We start from the raw sequence: 21872 nt of genomic DNA on the forward strand, positions 1-21872 counted from the left end.
CTGGTTGATTGCTTTAGCACTTGAAATCATTACACATTTGCCTTTTCTTCCCGGCCTACATTCGACTGAACTCATCGGACTCGATAGAGAGGTCGCGTGGACCATCATTCACGAATCAATGAGACTGCAGTGGTGTCCATTTGACTGGACCGCATTAGCTTTCGCTGCCCTACTTTGCGCTGGTAGAACGTATGTGGCCCTTGGACTCCACAGGAAAAGCATCAGCACGATCTGGTTTTCCCTGCCAAAACCACCCATATACTTCATCTGGAGAACCCTGCTAAAACACTTACGTTTCAGAGCACTTTGCGGTTCTGCCATATGGCATTGGGCTTTATCGTCCCACACTTCTATTCTTTCATTTCAGCCCTTTAAAGGAAACCAGAACATGTCGAGGGCGTGGGACGGAGGGGAACAGCCACTTTTTTACAGCTCCAAATTAATGAGTAACTATGCCATTTCTCTGTGGCCTATGATGACAGGGTTATAACACATGATGCCCTTCCTGTTCATGTGTCTGGAAATGAAATGGAAATAAGTGCTCGTTGTCTGGGCCTCAACATGGCCACCAAAGCAGTTCATAGATCATGCTGTCGAGGCCTGTTTCATAAACAACTTTCCAAAAGCCTGGCCATTGATTACGCCTGGGGATGAACTACTTTCTCAGCCTGACATCGGGTGATCTTTCAGGACAGACACAGCCACTGACTAATCGATACGGGAATCCCAAGCATACCTAGAAGTCATCCCTACCTTTTTGTAACAAAAAGAACGAAAATGGTCAAAGCAAATCAAATATAAAAAGGTTCAGAAAAGTAAAAGTGTGTAAATTTAGAAACCAGACATCACAAAAATCACAAAAGGTCTATTTGATATTACTTAACAATGTGACGTGGTTTGATGATTTACACCAAATGTGCTGATTAACTATAATTGAGATAGTGAGAAAACTGTTCAATTCTGGTTTTCCTTGTAACTATTTATTTAGCATCTGTGTCACTACAGAATTACTGGACTTATACTACACTCGCTTTTTTATGACTTTGTGGTCCATTTATTTGCTGCACTGTATCTTTGGCATCCCCGATCTCTCGCTAGAGTAGTAGAGGTGGCCCCATTGCTCTTCTGAGATCAGTCCTAAATTTTTATGACTCGATCCATCATGTTTTGACATTGTGATTTACCCTCACAATTATCTTTTTCCGAAACGTGTGAAACTCAGAGACAATCGGTTACCTTAAACATTTCTAACTTCCCAAACGCTGAATGAGCTGCACAATTTCCACTAAACAACAACCCAAAATAATGTAACCTAAAAATAGAATAGCAAAACAACAAAATGTAGTAATACAACAAATCAATCTTTTTAGCACAGTCCAGTAATTCTTAGGATTTATCTGACATTTCTGTACTCACCCAAAATACCATTCACTTGTGTGTTTTCACTAAATTCAGAAAACTTTCCAGAATGTTTCTCTTGTTGCCACTACTAATCTAGAGAACATCCCTGCGGTGTGCATGGGAACAAAGACAAGTTCAAGAAGAAAACAAGTTGGTTTGGAGGACTGCAAGTAATTTAAACTGCATGAAATAATCTTTTGAGAAAATAAGGCAGAAGCTCAGACAGTGATGTTCTACATGGAGCCAACAAGAACCAGACCCTGGATTGCTCAGTGGATTTATTTGTGTGTTTATTTATTTGGTAAACAAATTTGCCACTATCTTCCAATTCAAATTCGAGCATCTGCTGTCGCCAGAGAAACAAAATGAGGACGAGAGTCCTTACAATTTGACCTTCTTTTTTCCCCCCACTTATTTACTTATTTCTTTTTTTTTGTATCCCGTCTGGAGGGAGGGTAAAAGGAAAAAATAGAGCCTTCAGAAATGCATTAACACCTCAATGACATGAGGCAAATGTGCTCGCCACAAAAATGCACAGTTTTAATGAAGGACCTCTGGACCCAATCTTGAGACTCGGCCTTCACTTGTATGACATGAAAAGAGAGCACCAAAGCATAAATTGCTCTTTGTACCACAATGTGTTGAAGCGACGCACAACCTGAATGCACCTGGGTCAAACTGTGAGCAAGAAACACTATACATCTGTTTGAATCCTTGTTTAATCAAAACAAAATTCATGCTGACACCTCGCTTAGACTGTCTCATTCCAGGCCATATAAGCATGACTCCTCGAGAATGGCCAACATCCTTTATGCTACAACGTCCAGGATGCTTCATTTCACCTGGTTTTGAAGTACGTCTTCCATTTTAACTCTGCACTGCTTTTTCTGGCTTTGATTTTTAAATCAGTGATCCACTCACTCTGGTTTCAGGAACTTGCCAATGACTTTAAAACCTACTAAAACATAGCAGGGAAGCAAGCTGTACTTGCCAGAAGTTAATCAGGCCTTTAGAAAGTGAATTGCTCTCCGGCCCTTTACTCTCCTTCTAATTAAATAACGGGAGCGGGGATCAGAGGCGGTAAATAATATATTAAAGAGAATGCTGGATTTCATCGCCATAGCAACCTGTACAGCACCACCATAATCGGAGTGATCTCGCCATCCCCCCGCCCCATCCTGGCCTTGTTGACACAGAGTCTTATCAGGCATTCTGGTCAGTCACCACAAGGGTCACTTTTCAATTCCTTTCAGGCAGATAGGTAGCCAACTCTGAACTCCAGCGAGCAGGCCCCACGCCGGCACACAATGGAGGCCTTTCAGTTGCCGCCTTTATCAGTCGCACCACTGTACACGACTCCACAAATCTGGTCAATGCAACTCCAAGAGGGGGAGACCCTTTTAATCATGGTTCAAATGCACAAATGACTTCTTGGTCCCACTTTACTCCACTGTGCTCTGTTCCCCATGTAAATATTTGTGTAAATACAGGGTGCTATTGTGCCACTGTAATTCAGCACTGTAAAACGAGACCTGTGATACTTGTGTTTTTAATTACACAGGATTAGGGTGAGGGCTAAAATACTGGTTTTGTTATCTCACCGTGCTGCACTGTAGTAACAGAAAACACTTTCCAACAGGAATGAGCTCTGTAGACGTTTGAAAAACTTGTTTTTACACAAGATCCCTTCAAAATACAAACTACACGTGTGCTGACAATCAGCAGCAGGCCTATATTTAACATAATAAGCAGAGGTTGTAGAGCGAGTTCCACCTCAGTGGCCACGGTCCCATGATTCTATTCTAATTCACTTTTCACCTTTGGGGTGACATTGGCCCATTCAGAGAGCAGTAGCCAGGCAAAAATGCTAATTTGACGAGGACGGAGCCCGGTCTCTGTGGTGCAATAATATTTTAATCTCCTCAACGAGGCAAATCAATTGGAAAGTGACCATCTGCCAGGATATGACTATCACTGAAGTGGAGGTAATGAACATACAGGGAGTGATTAAGATCATCATCATCAGTAGCAGCATCCTGTTGTAATCGCCCTCACACAAAAACTGCTGAGGTGCCAGATGACAAACATATGACCTAATAAAGAAATATGCACTTATAGAGAAAGTAGCCCGGCCAGGGCAAAAAAAAAAAAAATCCTGCTCAAGAGATTTTTTCTTAGAACTATGCATTTTTTCATTGCTCAGCAGGTGCTTTTTAGTATATGAGACAAAAAAATATAAATAAATAAATAAAAAAAAAGGAATAAAACCTGTATTGGTTCTGTAAAAATGTGGAATTGAAGTTTTTAAGCTCTGTTGCAAAACTGCTCTGACAGTGTGCTTGGGATGGCCAAATATATGGAGGTTTTCACCAGATTATCTAAGCCTGACACTGCATTCTTTCCTATTGAAGCTCTTAAAAGGATCCAGGACACTCATGACGATTGTCAAGCCCAGTTACTGCAGCTTGGATTGGGCTTTGTCCTGACAGTGGCATACAGCTGCTTGTAAATGAGCTAGCATCGCTAGCGTTGACTGCTATTATTCTGCTCTCGCGGTTGACAAGGTTGCTTGCTGAGGGGATTTTGGAAGGGAATAGGAAAGCGTGGCATACCGAATCAGCGCAAAGCAACAGGAAACGCAGCTTGAGTCCTCCAGGGTTTTTAGTCTTTTTATGTTCACCACTAGCACTAAATGCTACGGAAGTCTATGGAAGGCAAAGACACCCTGAGTCACCTTTCCCCCCACAGAGCTGATTCTATAATCCTGCAATATCCTTTACAATAGCATGTTGTCTTAAGAAGTCAGGTTTTCGCAAGAGGGGGAAGAAGAAAGGAACAAGAAAATATTGTGGATATCAATGAAAATATTCACTACTGGGGAGAAGGTTTCAGTCTGGTTCAAGTTCTGTGGTTGGATGTTCCATTGAAGCTTACTAAGCTAACACGAGGACACGACCCTCAGCTTTGGTCGGTGGAAACATCTACGCCATCCACAGGCCAAATCTTTATTAGCCAGACAAGTCGCAACAATCAAACGCTAAGCCTCACTTTCTTCCGCATGTTGAGCTCCATAAACAAGATTCAGGCTTCTCTGGAAAGAGCACAGTACACAGCATTTTATGAACTGGCCAACACAGCATACTGCCTGTCCTTTGCCCGTTCGTCTGATGCCATGGGCGAGCCTTGATGGACACCATAAAACGGGAGATAGGAAAACAAGCAGCGTATCGGTGACGTTCAATAGGCAGGAAAAGGCATATGCTGTCTGATACTCAGACAGAGCCTCGTGTGGTTCCTGGCTCCAAAATTCATTGGTATTCATGACCACGGTCTGCCCCAGTTCATTTACATCTTTCTCTTCCATAGCAACAGCGGGTGGGCTATCAGGAGCATCTTTGATACAGGTGCGTGCCGAAAAGAAGACATTGTGTCATTTAGCTGTGGATAGATATTATAAGAATATACCCTACTGTTTCTGCCTTTTTGCTGCTGAGGTGGGTCCTTTTAAAGTCTAGCTTTAGCCCGTCAAAGACTGTTTAGATAGTATCTGCATGCCATAGCAGCCCCCACCTTCGCTCCCTCGTGCTGTACCAGTGGAGATACACACAAGCACACAAAGACAAATTACTGTGTACATTACTCACATAATGGGAACACTGTCTATCTTCATTGGTATCAAAAGAACCTTATCACTCTGAGGGCAGGACATTCCAGACCCTTATGTGGAGTGGAATTACTAGCAAAAAGCAAATAAACTACCAAACACAGTAAGTTGTGCAAACCAAAAATAAACAAATACATTTCTGAAAATGCTAAAAACTCAAAAACAAGTAAAGACATAACTTTGCACTCCCAGTAAAACCAGGGCCTGCAGGTTCCATGACATGATTTGATAGCGTACACTTACAAATGGATATGCATGACCTTTAAGCCTAATTAAACACAACACACCACACCAAGGTCATGAATTTGTCTTTTATGACATGTTAGTGAAACAGCATCATCTCTACAGGCAGCTGACAGCTTTCTCACACTGCCTCAATCTGTAAAGCCCAGAGGGCACGATTTAGAGGGGATACTAAAACACATGAACAAGTCTGCGCAATGATAAGTCACTTTATGTCCAAAAGTTACCACACACGTTCTCATCCAACGTTTCTTCTGAAATCAAGGGTGTTAATAGGGAGTTTACACCCCCCTTCGCTGCAGTGTAAGCTCCTACTCTCCTGGTAAGGCTTGACACTAGCAGTGGAAGACTGCTGTGAGAATTTTGATTGCACTCAGCTAGGGCTGAAACAATTCCTCGAGAAACTCAAGTAACTATTACTACAAATCACCAATGCAAACTTTTTGCATTGAAACTTTAATCCATATATCTATATACAGCTCACTGTGTTTCGCAGGGATGATTATTACTGTTGCACCAACGCTTACACAGGTGACATGACGAAGACGTGATTTGATTGCGCGGAAAGCATCCAGTCTATGCATTCAGTCCATCCAGTGGACCCGACACAAGGTAACGTTAACGTTAGCATTTAACGTAAATCAATACGACTGCTAGTTGGGATGACGGCTAGTAAAGAACATCCGTTAATTATGGTTATATGTAATGACTAGTTTAGAACTGTCCCTAACCTTAGCTCGGGAACATAAGCAAAGAAAATAAATGCTGCAGTTAATTTTCAGGTTATTATGTTGATAATCTCTCTCTCTCACACACACACACACGCACGCACACACACACGCGCACACACACACACGAACATGCGCCTCTCACACATACCTACTCCCCTCACAGTGGTGCTTAAAATACCCCAGAAAGCAAAATATCAGGTGGCTAAAACACACCAATCCAGTACAGCAGGTATATACAGTTTAGTTTGACTGCAGTGAGTAGGGTCAGCAGGTGTAGGGCAACCTTTCAGCATACTAAATAGACATACATCAGCCAGTCTTATGAACTTATAGTATAATATTTAGGCCCAGTAATAAACTATTATAATAATGTAATAATATATTATTATTACTATTGTTGTTGTTTTTGTTGTTGTTAGTATTATTATTTTGTGTGCCTCAGTTTTAGGTTGTATACTTCTAACATAATCTGAAATTAATTTATTATTATTTATTTATTCATTGTTTGTTTTGTATTTCAAAAAATGTTTTCTTTAAAACTCAGAATGTATTATGGTACTACATGGTGTAGTTTTGACAGATAATATTACTTAGCAATAGAAATGTTGATTGAAAAAAAAACAATTAGTTGTCCATTTTAAGAGCTTTGTCTTATTTTCCACTTTGTTTATTTACTACTGCTCTTTAACAAAGCAAAAAGTATTTCTTATCTGATTTTAAAATATAATTGACTAAATTTTTCGTTTGATGAATCAGCTTAGTGATTGGTTTTCCATATAAATCACAAAAAGGTTATCTGCAGGTCATTAGAAAGGTATTTTCAGTTTTGCACAAGGGCAGGCCTTTTGTGTGACAGCTAACAGGCTACTGCAATAATATTCAGTTAGGCTTTACTGAAGGTGCCATTTGACTGTCTGCAAGCTTCAAAAGTCTGTGCTTAAATACAGCTAATCTAAGCAGCTTTAAGCCATGTGTGGGAAATATACACCAACGTTAGCTTGGCACTGACTCTAAGTTGAAATTCACATAGAAGTACTAGTGGAAATTAGCATTATCATAGCAGTAGTACCAGCTACTTTAAAAATGAAGATTTCTGAAGTAAACTCAGCTAAATAATTATATATGGTTAAGTGACAAGTTCATGAAATCTAAAAGCAGCATTAAAGATTTCTCAAAATCTCTCTAATTTTGGTATTAAATATGGCTTAAACAGAATACTGATACAAGTAGATATGCTGATAATCCATATTTTAAATTTCACTACTGGTAACTCTTTTAGTATGAAACAAAGCCTGATGGGTACACATTTCTATACCTTTGCCACAATGTTTTTATTTCTTCATATCTTTGAAAGGCTCTGCGTGGCACGTTACTGTTCAGTTAAGCCTATTTTTATTGTTAGTTGATTACTGATAATCAATAGTGACAACTCTAACTGAATGTTCTGTGTGTGTGTGTGTGGTGTGTGTGTGTGTGTGTGTGTGTGATTGAATGTCTGTGTCAGCATTGGGGGCACCTTGAAGTAGCTGAAATTACTGATTACAAGGGGTGTCTTCAAAGTTTGGAATGACTTGTCATTAAAAATTGTTATTTTATTAAATATGCTAAATAATACACTGTAATTATCCATTTATAGTCATTTATTGCAAGTTATCTGCCTCGAGATTTGACATTCTACATGCAAATTTTATTTCAACTTCATTTTGAATGTTATACAGCTTCATGGAATTACAGCTCTGTTCATCTGAAAATAGCTGATTCTTACAACTAAAACTACTAAGGTTACGGAAACACCTCTTTTCTGACATGCAGCAGATCTGTCATTGACAGAATTAGGTCATCAGACTAAAACAAAGGCTCCTATAATGATTAGGGATCTGCAGCAGGCCAATAAACCAATAAACCATTTCATGCTCCTCCAATCAATAGGCAAGTATTCCTCATATATCATTATAGATAAGAACGAAGGCTTACTGGACTCTCTCCCATTCTCTCTCTCTCTCTGACTACCTTCTCCCTCACAAAGAGCAATGTGCCCTTTCGTGTCAATACCTCGATGACACATTATTCAGACACTGCTTTGCCGACCTCCACCTGGCATTTAAACTCCCTGACCAGCAAGCTGTTTGGTCTGGCCGACACAGTCGAACAAGCTCAATCATTTACGCAACAGAAGCCATGGTGAGCTTTTGGCCCCTCTGCAAAGGTCTTGTGAGGGCTCTATGGTAAAAATGAAGTTTAATTGAAAGTATTAAAGAGATACTTCACCCAAAAATGACCTCACCATTGGACTTTTCTCCTCTTATTAGGCTAGTCATTCGTCTGCATTTGAAAAATGTGTGTGAGAGAAATGCATTATGCAGGAGTAAAGTGCTAACATTTTGGCTGCAGACAATTCAAATCTCTTTTTCAAATGTAGATCTTCAAGGCTAGACCCTCTGTGCTGTTATTTAGACGTGATCACATTGGTGTTCAGGCAGCGTATTCCTTTTCTGATATATCGACACTCGCTGCTATGGCAATGACGTAGGTGAGAGCAACACTGTAGCACGTTTGTTGTGGTTTGTGGTATGTCATATCGTGTCACACCACAAGTAAGGAAAGAGAAAAAAAAAAAAAACACTTGATCTAAGAGGTAAGACTAAAGCAGATCTCCAAAAAAATGCATTACATTACAAAACCATACACTGTAAACATCCAATTTCATGTGTTCTTTCGTTGCTGTCAAACAATCAGATTCCAATCGGATATGCAAATGAATTGGATTTGGCTTGCCTGTGTGAAAATAGCCTTTGTGAAACATTTTGTAATACATTTGCATGTTTTCCATATCTGGCCACAGCACAGTGGTTGCCTTTTTTTCAATCCAGCACTAAATCTGCAAACGCAATCTCAGAAGATTTAGCTTCCGAGGGCACTGCACATTTCTAGTTAACTCTATTTCATCCTAGTATAACGCATAACATAGGGTGTATTGAAAGGTGCTGTCAAATTGAAATGAGCAAAGGTGCCTCTGTGAGGCCGTCCTGGAATCGTATTTGACATATAAAGTCTAAGAAAGCTTTGAAATGATCAAAAACTCAGTGGAAAACTTTGCATAGTAATAAAAGAGCCATGAAGAATTGTGGCGCAGTCCAGGTGTTTGCACAAATTTCAGAGCTCTTCCTTCAGCTCGAAAAATGAGCTCTTTCCATTAATGATTGACATTCTGTTATCACGGAGGATATTGAGTGTACGCCACCCCATAGGGTGTAAACTTCAACCTCATTCATGTTAGAATGCAGTCTTACAGTCTTGCTGTGTCTGACTTGGACAATCTCTAGCTCAGAGAGGTGAAATGACTCACCAGGTCAACCACTGACTCACAGCGTGAGGTCATTGTGATTCCCTGCTTGTGTTCGGAGACACACTGGGCCAATTCCAATCCAAAGAAAAATAAACCCCTGCTCCCTTCCACTTCCGCAAAAGAACTTTAATTCTGGAATGTAGCGGTGCTTAAAGATTTTGTTAGTGTTTCTTCCATGAGATACAAGCAAGGAATTTGGGCTAAATATTAGCTGTAAACTGAAAGGCTTTACCTGGTATTAGGCAAAGCTGCTCAATTTCAAAATGAAAACTATGCAGCCCTACAATACGGATTATTCCAAGTGGAAGCAGCTAAGGGCCGTGAGGAAGGGCTTAATTTTTCGGATCTGGAATGGCGCCACTGCATCTGTCCGGGACAGAATAAGCGTGCTACCAAGGCCACTGACCTGACCTGAAAGTCAACAGGCTAAATACGCGTGAAGTTAAACTAATAACCTACACAGCTGCCATAAAGACAACATATTGTAAGTATCTGCTACAAATCCTGTTCATCTACTATGTATACATATTGTCATATGCAACTGTTTGAATGGTTAATGCATCCTCTACATGAACAAACCTAAATATGGCATTTTAGTGCACAATTTCTATTGTTTTTTTCTAATATGTCTTTTAAATAATAATTGTGCATTAAAATGTGTGTTCTCTGTAGAGGATGTGTTACTTATTTTCACAAAAATCAACAAAACGAGCAATTTGACCAAGATGGTCAATTTTACATAGGATGCTGTGCATATTTACATGTTGCTGTTGCGACAAAACCCTATATATTTGCAGGAGAAAAAAAAAACATTAACTTTGAATGAAAATCAATGAGAACACATTTTTCCCCCCAAGTAATTCTGAAGCAATTCTACTGTTCAATTCATCATGAAATGATTCCAAAACATCTTCAGTGATATGACGGTATATCAAAAAGGCCCACCATTTAGCAGGCTTGTTTCCCTGCTGAGTACAGACAATCATGAGGCTAATTAATTAACACTAGCTTGCTATATTTAAACCTCAAGCCTCAACATCTGTAAGTCACAGCATGGTATGTTACTTTAACAAACGTCAAATTACAAGCAATGGAAAACAGCGCATGTATATGACATGAACATCTCAGGATCTGCACAGCAGCTGCAATTCCACAAACAGACCCTGATGAGTTGGGTGACATGTCAAGAGCCCTCTGATTGAAGACTGTAGAAATCAGAATGGAACATTTCAACTAAATACTTGCAACTAAATTGCCCAGAATTGTTATTTGGGTGTGACACAGCCTCTACTTTGTAATGTACTGCATGTGCAGTGTGTATTACCAGTTAAAACTCTTTATAACAGAATTTATAACAGTATTGTCTTCACTTGATCAAGTTCAACACAGATTTGATCACTGATATAGCAGTATGAAAAGGTTTCATGTATAAGTACGACAATCCCAGTCTAATCACGTTTTGTGAATTTCCTATTGAAAATAAGTTAACATGCTCTCACGCATTCTTAACACATTCCAAAAAACATAAAATATAAAATGCCACATTTTGTGTTTTTTGTTTCAATATGTTAATTTCAGCAAATAAACAATAATTGTGCATTAACATGTACAGATGTGTGTTCTCTACAGAGGAGGAGTTCACTTTTTTTTATTTTTTACTGCTGAAAATCAACAAAACAAGTCATTTCACCAGGCGCGCTCAAACTTCCACACAGTATTTAGAATTTAATGCACTATTAGCACTATTGTATAGAAATATGTGATACTGAAGTATGTGACCTGCTATGAACTATAAAGCATTCAGTCACACATAAATTATTCTGAAGTAAATTAACTGACTATAAATGAACTCCTAGTCATTCACAACAGCACCTCTTGATAATAAATGTATAGAGAATGCAAAAAGTGGTATATTCACAGGTATACTTTTTTACTGTAGCCTTGAAAGCTCGACCACCCAGCTTGAATCTAGAGTAAACACTGGATGGTATGTCTTAGAATCAGAGGTTTGTGTGTGTGTATTGCAAAAGAAAAAAGTTTTACACATTGTTGCTCTTAAAATCTTGCTCGGTCTGCTTGCTGGCAGCAAATAACTCCAAAACAATCAAAGACTGACGGCAAAAAATGACAAACTGCCAAACCATGTGAACTCTTGCCGAGTTGTATAACATGACATTTCACCATTTTTTCCTTTTTTTTTTTTGAATTGCCAATTAGTTTTGGATGCTGAAGGTCCTTGGCCAAATCTGTTGTTTCCTGATCACAGTTGAGTCAAAGAAACTTTTGTCACTAATTTAACTGAGTAATTATCAAAAAGTCAGTTTCTGGCTACTTCAAAGAGAGAAGAAATCCATGGGCTTCCCAGAATCCAATGCAAATGATGCTGAGGCCGACGTGACCCTAAAACTGCATGCCCTAATCACCTTAAAATTCCACAATATTAAAGCGGCAAACAGGAAACTGCTTCTGGTTACCCTCTGACCCTCTAATACATGGTCTCTTTTTCTCAGAGTGCTCACCACCCCCCGCCACAGACCAAAAGCCAACACATTCATACTATTTCTGGCATTCTGCTTAGAAACGGCGCGCAACCATGGCTCTCAGTGCTACACAAAGGAAAGTTCTTCTAAAAGGCCTAAACAAGGAGAAACGATCAGATCTTAAATTACCCGCCACCTGCAGTATAGCTGGGTCTATCTCTCCAAGACAGAAAACAAAAAACAGGAGGTCAAAACAAAAGAGGAATGAAGATTCTTATCATATGGAAAATACATCTTTTAGATGAAATTTGCTCACAGAAGACACATTCTGGCAACCAGGCCTTTTATGGCCACATTACAGTCAGCCTGCATGGTATGCAAAAAGCAAAACAAAACAATAAAGGTTTCATGGCTCACTTCTGTTGGGATGTCGTCTATGGCGAAACGGGAGGCAGATATGACAAATCTACTAGTTCTCCATAGACTTTCTGACGGTGTGGTCTGCTGCTATCCTGCACTGTTGTGCTGATCGCTTGGGATATGCTTGTTAGATGGCCACGAACCAGCCCAAGCGGGAACAAGACAAGACAAAGCATAAAAGACAGACGTGGGGAAAGGAAAAAAAAAAGAAAGAAAAGAGGCCAGGGTAGATAGGAGGCATATGGGTAGATGACTAAAACAGTAAACTCAGTTCTCATCCGGGAAATGAGTGTCCTCATTCTAACCCTGTTGTGTGTCATTAAAGCCTTTATCCAATTAGAGGTTTTCATTAAATGAGCCTGAATTGACACAGACTCATTTTTGGAGCCCTCACACTGTCACTTAACCTGAAACGCTCCAAGTCACATTGAATACAAATGACCACAACAGTGCATCTAAAATCTTCCGGTTTAAAAACTGTTAATGCTATGTGTAATCCACCCCCATACATAGCATCAACCACTGCTGGACAAGCTGCCAAGAAACCATAAAATGCAAATTAGTCTTGGCTAGATTACAGTAGTTTCAGCCAGTTTCCACTGATACCCATTTGTTTCTATATCCATAAACCTGTTTGGCCAGAGCTTCCTTGCTCCGACTTCAAATCCCTACTCAGCACGTTCTGAAAATAGACAAATCATTAATACGGACCAAATCGATATTGAGTATCATCATAGTCTCATGAGGGAAGCGGCCTCAGACAGACATCCCAAGTTATAAGTAGCAGCAATGGGTCCTGCTTGATTTTGCATGGCAAACACAAACCAAGAGCCAGCTGTGATGGACCTTAATCCATTAAATCCCCCCCACACTAAACGGCAAATCCTAATGAGGATTTGAAGCACTCTGCTGGGTGGGGGCCGGTGGCCGCGGCCGCACCTTGGCTAGCGGTCTGCTCTCCATTCCATTGTCCTCTTATCAGCCTTATCAAGGAGGAGTGACTGTTGATGAAAGACCTGAGCTGCATTCAGGACCAATGGCGTATTGACCCAGCGGCAGCTTAGCACTATGGGAAGTCAGATCCCTTAGCCCGATACAAAATCCCTGTGTGACATCAGGGTGGAAAACAAAAAGAAAACCCAAAGAAATAGCGAAAAAAAAAGCCCACGGAGGCTGTTTACTGTGAACGACAGAACAAAAGGACTGCGCTCTGAGTCTGTGTTTAATAAAGGCGTGTTCCTAAGTCTGTCTGAAAAGCAGATGGAACAGGACTCCAGACTATTCACTTAACTTCATTAAGGATTTTAAGTCACCGGGTTTACATTCATGTTGATTGGTCTTAGAGAGAAGATTTCCCAGAAACACTAGGAACACTGAGCTGTTTTTATGAGTTGAAGCATTTCATTAACGAGCATTACTCCACAGATGAGATTTTACGGTATGTCAGTAGCAGACAAGGCTTTTAAGTTGTAGGCTTGCCCACACACGTTTAACTTCACAGAACGATTTGTTTTCACAGTAGGGCCCAAATTGCAACTTGACTCCCTCGAGCAATGCGGCGCAATCTGTAATGACTCTACTAAATATGCATTCAGAAGTAGTGATGGGTACAGGAAAAAAAAATAACCAGAGCCAAATTTTTTTTATCTTGTTTTGCATCTCCAGCAGGAATATTCCCGTGTTACATACAAAACCCACGGGAAAGACAAAAGCACGTGACGCGGCAACAGTGTATTTGGAAGCATGTTTTCCCCTCGCCTCATCTTTTCATAAAATATTTGCCTGACACCTGAGGAGATGTAGGCACGACCCTGTCAATCCAACCACTGACACCAAGCCCAGAAGATCCTCTCTAATGCTGTCTGTGCATACTTTCATGTATAGGAGAATCCGGTGCACAGACAGAGAGTGAAAGAGAGAGTGAGAGAGAGAGAGATGGGGAGAGAGGGTCGGGATTTGCTACTGTACTCTCTCTCTCTCTGACATGTTCTGCCGTTAATCACCACATATTCAGCAGGACCTTCTTTCAGGAGGCAGCAAGACAGACACCTCATTTCAATCTGAATCTTCAAGGATGGAGGAAAAGAACCTGTCAAAATCAGGGCTCCTATTTAGAGGATCTTTCTAAGGCTCCAGTAGCTCTATTGAGAAATACTAGGTTGCAATTTGAGACTTCATTTTGCTAAGGTGACACTTCTATAGGTGGGGTAAGGATAACTTATGAACTTGAATTTATATTCAAATGATTGAGGTCATCATTCCTTGTCAAGCTTTTTAATGAAACAGTAAGCCTGTCATCTTAAAACACTTAGGAAGTAATGTGCTGCTGTAAAGCTGTGATCCCAACTTACCGCTTTTGTTCTTGATTCATGATAAAAGCCCTGCACTGTAGTCTGTACAACTACTTTAAATATATAATGCTATAAAAACAGATTTATATAGAGAATTCTTGCTGATTTTCCACAGTTCCTTAAAACAGATATGTAGCTTCACTAACCAAGATTTATGCTGAAGTTATAAACTTTCAACTATCTATAAAAGAATTTGCTGCAAAACACACACACACACACACACACACACACTTTATTTATATATATATATATATATATATATATATATATATATATATATATATATATATATATATATATATATATATATATATATAAAGTATATATATGTGTGTGTGTGTGTAAAAAAGTCTTTCAGGCGGTTTCTTTGGAAAGAGACAAGGTAATAAGAAAGCCATGAATACAAATGAATTACGTCCAAGTATACAGACAGCAGTCAGCTCCGCAAAATTAAATAAGAAAGATGAGATGCAAAGTTTCGAGGGATATACCAGAGAGGGATAACCCTGAAGCAATTAATCTTTCGAAGCTTCTGCAGAAGCACAAAACTTCCAGCCATTTATGGCTATGGCAGTAACCCATTTAATTCAATTATAAAATGCATTAAAAAGATATTACGGCCGGGGCGGAGTGTAATGAAGCATGTTTACTTGGGGATATTGTTTATAATGAACAGTTGTTGGGCTTAGCCCTATAGTTAGAAGAGGACATCTGAGCAAATATAGGAACATGAGATAACTCAAACAAATAGATGAGTCAGATATCCGATCTTACTTTTAATTTAATTGAGAGCAAAAGCAATGCATGTTCAATGTTAATGAAGGTACATTCCAGAGCAGGTGGATTTCTGAACTTTTGGAAAGTTTGGTTAAAAGAGTCATAAAGGGCATAATGTACGCAAGTGCCAGTATCTTCATACACTCTAGTGCAGTAAAATCCTTGACGAAATAGTGGTCACACTGACAATAACATGAAATTCTTTCACATGTTTACCTATGTCCTAATAAGGGATAGAATATCGAGCCAGTTCTTACCTTCAGTGCATTGTATAGCAGCCAAAGCAAACATCAGGCAGCAGAGGGTTGAGAGACTCCACGCTGAGCATGCCATTGTGCTTGGCTTGGACACTCTCCTCATGTTTGGCCGGAAGTCACTGCAGTCACAACAGTCCATGAGAACGGATCTCAAAGACACTCATCATTAGGATCCGCACCTGAAAAAGCAGCCACAGTGGATCGTCAATGCTGGAGTAACACCTCAAAAGCCTTCAGAGAAAATCAAAAACTCTTATAAGAAAGAAAAAACTACAAATCCACAAAACCTACAACAAACCAGAGTGTAATCCTGAGGGTGGAAATCCCTGTAATGGAAACTAAGAGCTTCCCCCACATCCAGATGACAAATTTAACATGTTGCAAATGTGCAAAAAAGAAGCAAATAAGCCTTTAACTTCAAACTCTAGCCATTCTTCTTCTTGCCCCGTCCATCAATACCTCTTGGGAGTGCCTGTGTGCCGTCCTCCTGGCATTCACCAAAAAGACGGCCCTACATTCATCAAGCGAAGCAGCCGCTAAACGGCAAGGCCACTGACTGAAGCCACTCAGGCATGTATCTCTCGCTTCTTAACTGTTTTTCTCAGTCCGCATGTTTACACCTCCCGTCTGCCCCGGTGCTCCCCGCTCATAAACCGTTCTCACACCCCTCACAGGGGAGCGCAGTCACTCCAGTAACAAGTCACTTAGGAGCCCATTAAAACGTTGTACACACCCCTCCCATGCTTTCTGTTTAAGACACACTAAAGCAAGCCCACCCTTATCTGCATATATGATTCAAATACAAAGTGTTTCCACAAGCCTGAGAGAGAGAAAAAAAAGGCACACTCCTACCTTTCTTTTTGGTCAGTTTTTGGTTGTGCATGTGAGCAGGCTGTGTTCAGATTCTCGAGAAATATTGGAAGAAAATGAGCTTAGTAGCTATGGCCTATTAATCAAGGTAAAGTCGCTTTTAAATGGCAAAAAATGATGTAAAATTCCTAAACTCACAGAGCATTCGGGAAGTTATGCGCAGATACAGTGCACCATGTCATTAGTGCTTAAGCTGCTTGAATGCATCATGAAAAGCACAAAAAACCCCAGACCTTGACTGTAGTGAAGTGAAGAGAGGCGAGGGTGCCTTGAAACTCTGCGTTTATGTTCAAGATGTTCTCAAGGCTTCGATGGCAGGAAACTTTTCTTTTCCCTTTTTAAACCCCTTATACTGTACTGACCTTTCAGCAGGTCCATGGTTCCATTCCCCACTCTCATAATTACAGAGGAGCTAATTCATAGTAGCTACAGCAAAATATGAATGAAATTTCAAATTATGTTTGAAATTCCTTCTGATGTACCAGATATATCTGTGAACTCTTGATGCAAGACACAAGTTAATCCTCAGCCTGTGTTATTTTGATAAAAATGATCTACGCTTGTTAGACCACATCCTGATTCATCCAAACATCCATAGTAACTCATCGGGATCATCTGAGGTTTGGTCAGAATGCTGAAAGAACACAGGAAGGCATTCGCGATTTGTTAAAATCTCATTTGCATAGTGAGGCCTTCTGTGATACCAGTATTGCAAAAAACCAATATCATAGTAACAATTAACAAAGAATAAATTGTGCTGCCCTACAGGATAATAAGCCGTAGGATTAATAACAGAATAATAAACCTAAAGTTTAAGGGGTTAATAAACTCCTCCTCAGATTCTTCTTGCTAGCATGGTAATTCGTCAAGGGAAATAAATATATTAAACGCGAGGGCTGAACCCCTACACGGGCAGATGGGTGTTCGGCTAAATCAACGACAACAGCTCGCTACCTTCATATCTTTGTGTCATGCTGTGAGCGGTTAACATGCTGATCAGTCTGAGGCACCGAAGGAGCAGACTAAGGCGGTCTGCCTGACTCCCACTCTCCTCATTAAACACACCAAGGTCTCTCTTCTCTGCTGGAGACCTTATCTTCCTAAGCTGCGGCGAAGACCCGCCGATCAACACCTGTTAAGTGCTTCAAACGAAACGGCGCCGATCGAACCCCCAGCCAGAGCGCAGCAGGGAGCCTTGCTGTTTCCGTTGTGTACGTTTTGTTGAATCACGCTAAATTACAACAGCTAACGTTCGTGTACAAAGGACCAGGCCTTTGAAGTCTGATGTTAGTGCTATATCCTCATACGAGAGGGTTCTCTTACATGTAGGGAGATTTTATGTGTGTTGATATGACAGCTTGTGCCGTGTTGTGTTGACTACATATAAAACCAATGCAAGCAGATGTTTAAGTACTTTGAAAAATGGAAAGCCAGAGGGGCATGGACCCAGAGGCTGAAAACCAGCTGTGCACTTCCATGCAGCTGCTCTTTAAACCAAAAGAAGAAGCAGGCAGACAGGTTCATCATCAAATACGTTAAACAACGGAAGGGAATTGCAAAGAACATTTGTTGCTCCTGTACAAAAGAAGGGTGCTGGGAAAAGAAAGGAGGCATTAAAATCAAAGTTGAAAGGACAGTTTGAAATGTTAATGACACAATGGGGAAACAAGGCACAGATGTGAAAGAATGCGGCATTCTTTTGACTGAAACCTCCTCGTTGTCTCCCTCTCAGGCGAGTGTGGGCCACCAGAGGATAAAGGAAGAGGCAGGCCATTCAGGGCAATGAGGCCTGGAATAATAGGCTGGGGACACAGGAGTGGGGGGCACAGATGGGAGGTTGGGGAGTTTACAATACAAGATTGACAGCTTGCAAGTCTTGCTTGACCTCTGAATTAACCCCCAAGCTTTCAATGAACTAAAAGAAAGAGCCGTGATATTGACTGTCAGAGAATATGACAAGTGTATAAAAAAGATGCACGCTAAACTGTAAATTACTCAAAACATGCGCATGTGAGACTAAATTAAAGATGCACACTCAAATCAGAGTGACGCATGAAAGCACAGGCATCTGAGAAAGCATGAACTCATGAACCGGCCTGACTCGATCACACGCTACCCCTTATCTTTTGGATTCGCCATCGCATTATCCAAGAAAAATTTCTCCATGGAGGCAGCATAAATCAGGCTGTTTTTTTCTCCAGTGGTTGGATTATTGGGTCAGTGATCAGATGACATTAGTGTCCCACTGAGCCAGATATCGGAGAGGAAAATCAATCAATGACCTCGCGTAGGCCAGCTGATGTAGCTCAACACATGGTGGCATGACTAACCCTCAGAGCTCCATCTGAGTGCTGCTGGACTGAGGGCGCTCAATTAGAGAGATCCCTGTACTATTATACACTGCAGCAGCAAGAAGATACATGCACTTCTACCATCTGCATTTTTGGGGGCTTGAGGAATGTTTAGTACATATCAGCACCTACTTTTGAACATCCATAAGAGCATAAGCTGCTCTCAGACCAGCAGTTCTTGAACGGTGTGCATAAACAAACCACTGCTTCATTTTCAAGACTAATTAATTTAGTAATGCATTATATTAAATGTAAAACTTGCACAATTAAGCATTCCTCTGATGTCAGACGTTTTACTAATGGCTCCTGCTACAAATCTATCAACTTTTCTGCCCGTTCAATTCATCAAATTCAGCAATCCCTGCTGGTCTGGACGTAATGGCACAGAACAAAGCCGTGACGCCCTGCTGTATTTCACAAATTACGTAATCTGCAGGACATTACAGAAATGTTTTCCAAGCCTTTTCTTTCACAGTGTTACTACTGCTGAGATACTCACAAAGCACGCATACTACACCCATATTAACACAAGAAATGAGAAAGTACACCAAATTTCAAATCTAAACGCGCGCATTAGTCTCCAACTTAGACTTGAAAATGCAGATGATGCTCTGGAGTTTGCAAAGAGGGGCAATCATTTCTCTTCACTGCTTTCCTCTCATTTTTCTTCCTCCCTCTCCATCTTTGCCATAAATAGAGATGCACTTTACACATTAATCAGAACAATCAATAATCAAGCCTCTTTATGGCATATGATAAACATTAACATTTTTTATTAAGCTGCCACTGAGCTGAGAGAGAGAAGGAGAAGCGAGAAGTATAAGTAAAACCGCCAAGGAGGTAGAGTAAAAAGAGCATGCCTGTTTTCTCTGTACAAGATGCGTAAAATGCACATTCTGGAAATAGCCCAGGATCCTAAGAGCTAGAATTAGAATTAGCAGTTTCACTTTGGTACAGATTACTGGGTATAAGATCACCTACTATGGCTTTCAATAAATGCTATACTCAAGACTCCATTTTCCTTATTTTGATACACACTTTTCTATTTTTGCAGATAAATGACATGCATAGCCCAGTAATCACCAGAGTAACGCACAGAAAATCCTATTAAAACGGCAAGGTGGCTATACCTGTCTCTCAATAGGGATTATAATGGGCCCGATTTGCGAGGGTAACTAAGTTTTAATACAGCCTTCACATATTGTTAACAGTAATTTTGATGTTTTAGTGGACGAGAAGTGGATTATCTCAAAATGAAATTTGGAAATGTCATTTCCATTAACTGATAGCGTCAAATTCCTCCTTTCAGGTTGCAGAAGATAAGGAGGATCCTGCCACAGCCATTTAATGGTGGCTTTGCCGAGCACTCCTCAGCTCCAGCGTTAATGGGCTGACATTAATACAGCTAGATAAATAAGAAGGTCAGAAAAAATTCTGAGGACCACCATTATATAGGTATCTCACACAGATAGTACCTGTCAATCAGCGTAAAAGGAGTCCTTGACACTCTACATTTCTCCTTCAGTTTGGACAGATAGGCGGAGGAATATACTTATACCTCTACAGGAAGAGACGTTACTTTACCCTTCCTTTGCATCTCAACAGCCGCAGAGAATTCTGCAAGATTCTGGTGGGCTTTTGTAACACGATAAGAGCGAACCAAAAGTACGGGGTCACGAAACGTCAGGAACCGAAAAGACGAGAGATCTGTAGCGAGCGAGTCGTACTCTCCGAAGCCTCATCATCTCAATTTCAACAAAATGCATCAATTTTTAATTCACTCTAAAGCAGTGAAAGCACTGTTGCTGTCAAAACGGAGCAAAAGCATGACTGGAAATGAGTGTGTGCGTGTGTGTGTCCTCAGACTCAGTCTCATCTGTCATTTGGAGTTCATCTGTCCTGATGCATTTGCATTTAACTCTCCACTCTTTCACTCCGCTCCCTTTCCACTTTACACTCTTATTCCCCTCTGGTGTCCTTCTTAGACCAGACAGAGAGGTACTGTAAGAATTACAATCTTTCTTCTTCTATGACTACATATAATATCTTCAATAAAAATAGCACACATTTCTGGTTTTCAAAAAGTAGTTGACATCTCGTGTGCTAGGCAGAAGAACAAATGTTTGGCTCTTGATTCCCCCTTGATGCTCCCAGCCTGATTTAAATTAATGAAGCGCTGATTACCCAAAATAGGTATTGTATGATAACTACAAGTAATACTGGCCTCCAATGAGAAGAGGTTTAAAAAAGGTTGAGCAAACAAATTGATATACATCAAATCACTGCTAGTATTAATGATATCTGTATTTATTCTGATAGTGTTTTTCTGAGCAAATAAACACCTACATCATCTTCTCAGGTGTCTAAGATAGTACTATATAGCACATTCAGTACTATATTTTGTCGCTGTCTAATTATCCATAATTGGAAACATGCTGTTTCAGAATTTCATGACAAATCGACCAACAAAATGGTCAAGATGAATCTTGTTAACTTAAGAAAATTAAGAACCTTTTATTTTTTGGGAGATCTTTTTAGAGGTTTTGTTCCGACAGCAACAATATATATGACTACATGTATGAAATTGTTAAAGCCTGAACCTAAACCTAACCTTATTCCCAGTGACCAAAGAAATACCCTTTAAATTTTCAAAATGACCCAAAAAACACGTTACACTGTCATTTTAGGTCGCGTCTGTTTTTCTCTGGTTTTCAATGGTTTGTCCTCAAACTATACAAAAACAAACACGACTGGGATTAGGGGTGTGTACGTGTTCACGTATGATATACACACACACACGGTACACATATTAAGTGAGCGAGCAAAATATGGATGCTTCAAAATTAATTGCTCCAGTGGGCAGACACGTAATGCCTCTCAGAATGCCACAGACAAGAATGAGCAGCTGTACCAGAGAAAAGCCTCTGTCCCTCTATTAAGCATCAGATCATCAATTATTCACCATCATCGTGAGGCATTAT

General features: G+C 40.2%; 1 protein-coding gene across 14 annotated transcripts in view; it reads right to left on the reverse strand.

The window, feature by feature from the left end:
• The window catches only part of adgrl2a (adhesion G protein-coupled receptor L2a), a 91401-nt gene that overhangs the window by 57086 nt on the left and 12443 nt on the right, over positions 1 to 21872 (reverse strand). For all 14 annotated transcript variants that reach the window (XR_005008110.1, XR_005008111.1, XM_036586139.1 and 11 more), the window contains exon 2: positions 15671 to 15849. Coding sequence is in view for 12 of the 14 variants with exons in the window: in XM_036586139.1 (XP_036442032.1) it covers positions 15671 to 15809 (139 nt within the window). In the remaining 2 variants the exon portion in view is untranslated. The remainder of the gene's footprint in view (positions 1 to 15670; positions 15850 to 21872) is intronic.

Source organism: Colossoma macropomum, unplaced genomic scaffold (genome assembly GCF_904425465.1).
Source record: "Colossoma macropomum unplaced genomic scaffold, Colossoma_macropomum, whole genome shotgun sequence".
Taxonomy (NCBI): domain Eukaryota; kingdom Metazoa; phylum Chordata; class Actinopteri; order Characiformes; family Serrasalmidae; genus Colossoma; species Colossoma macropomum.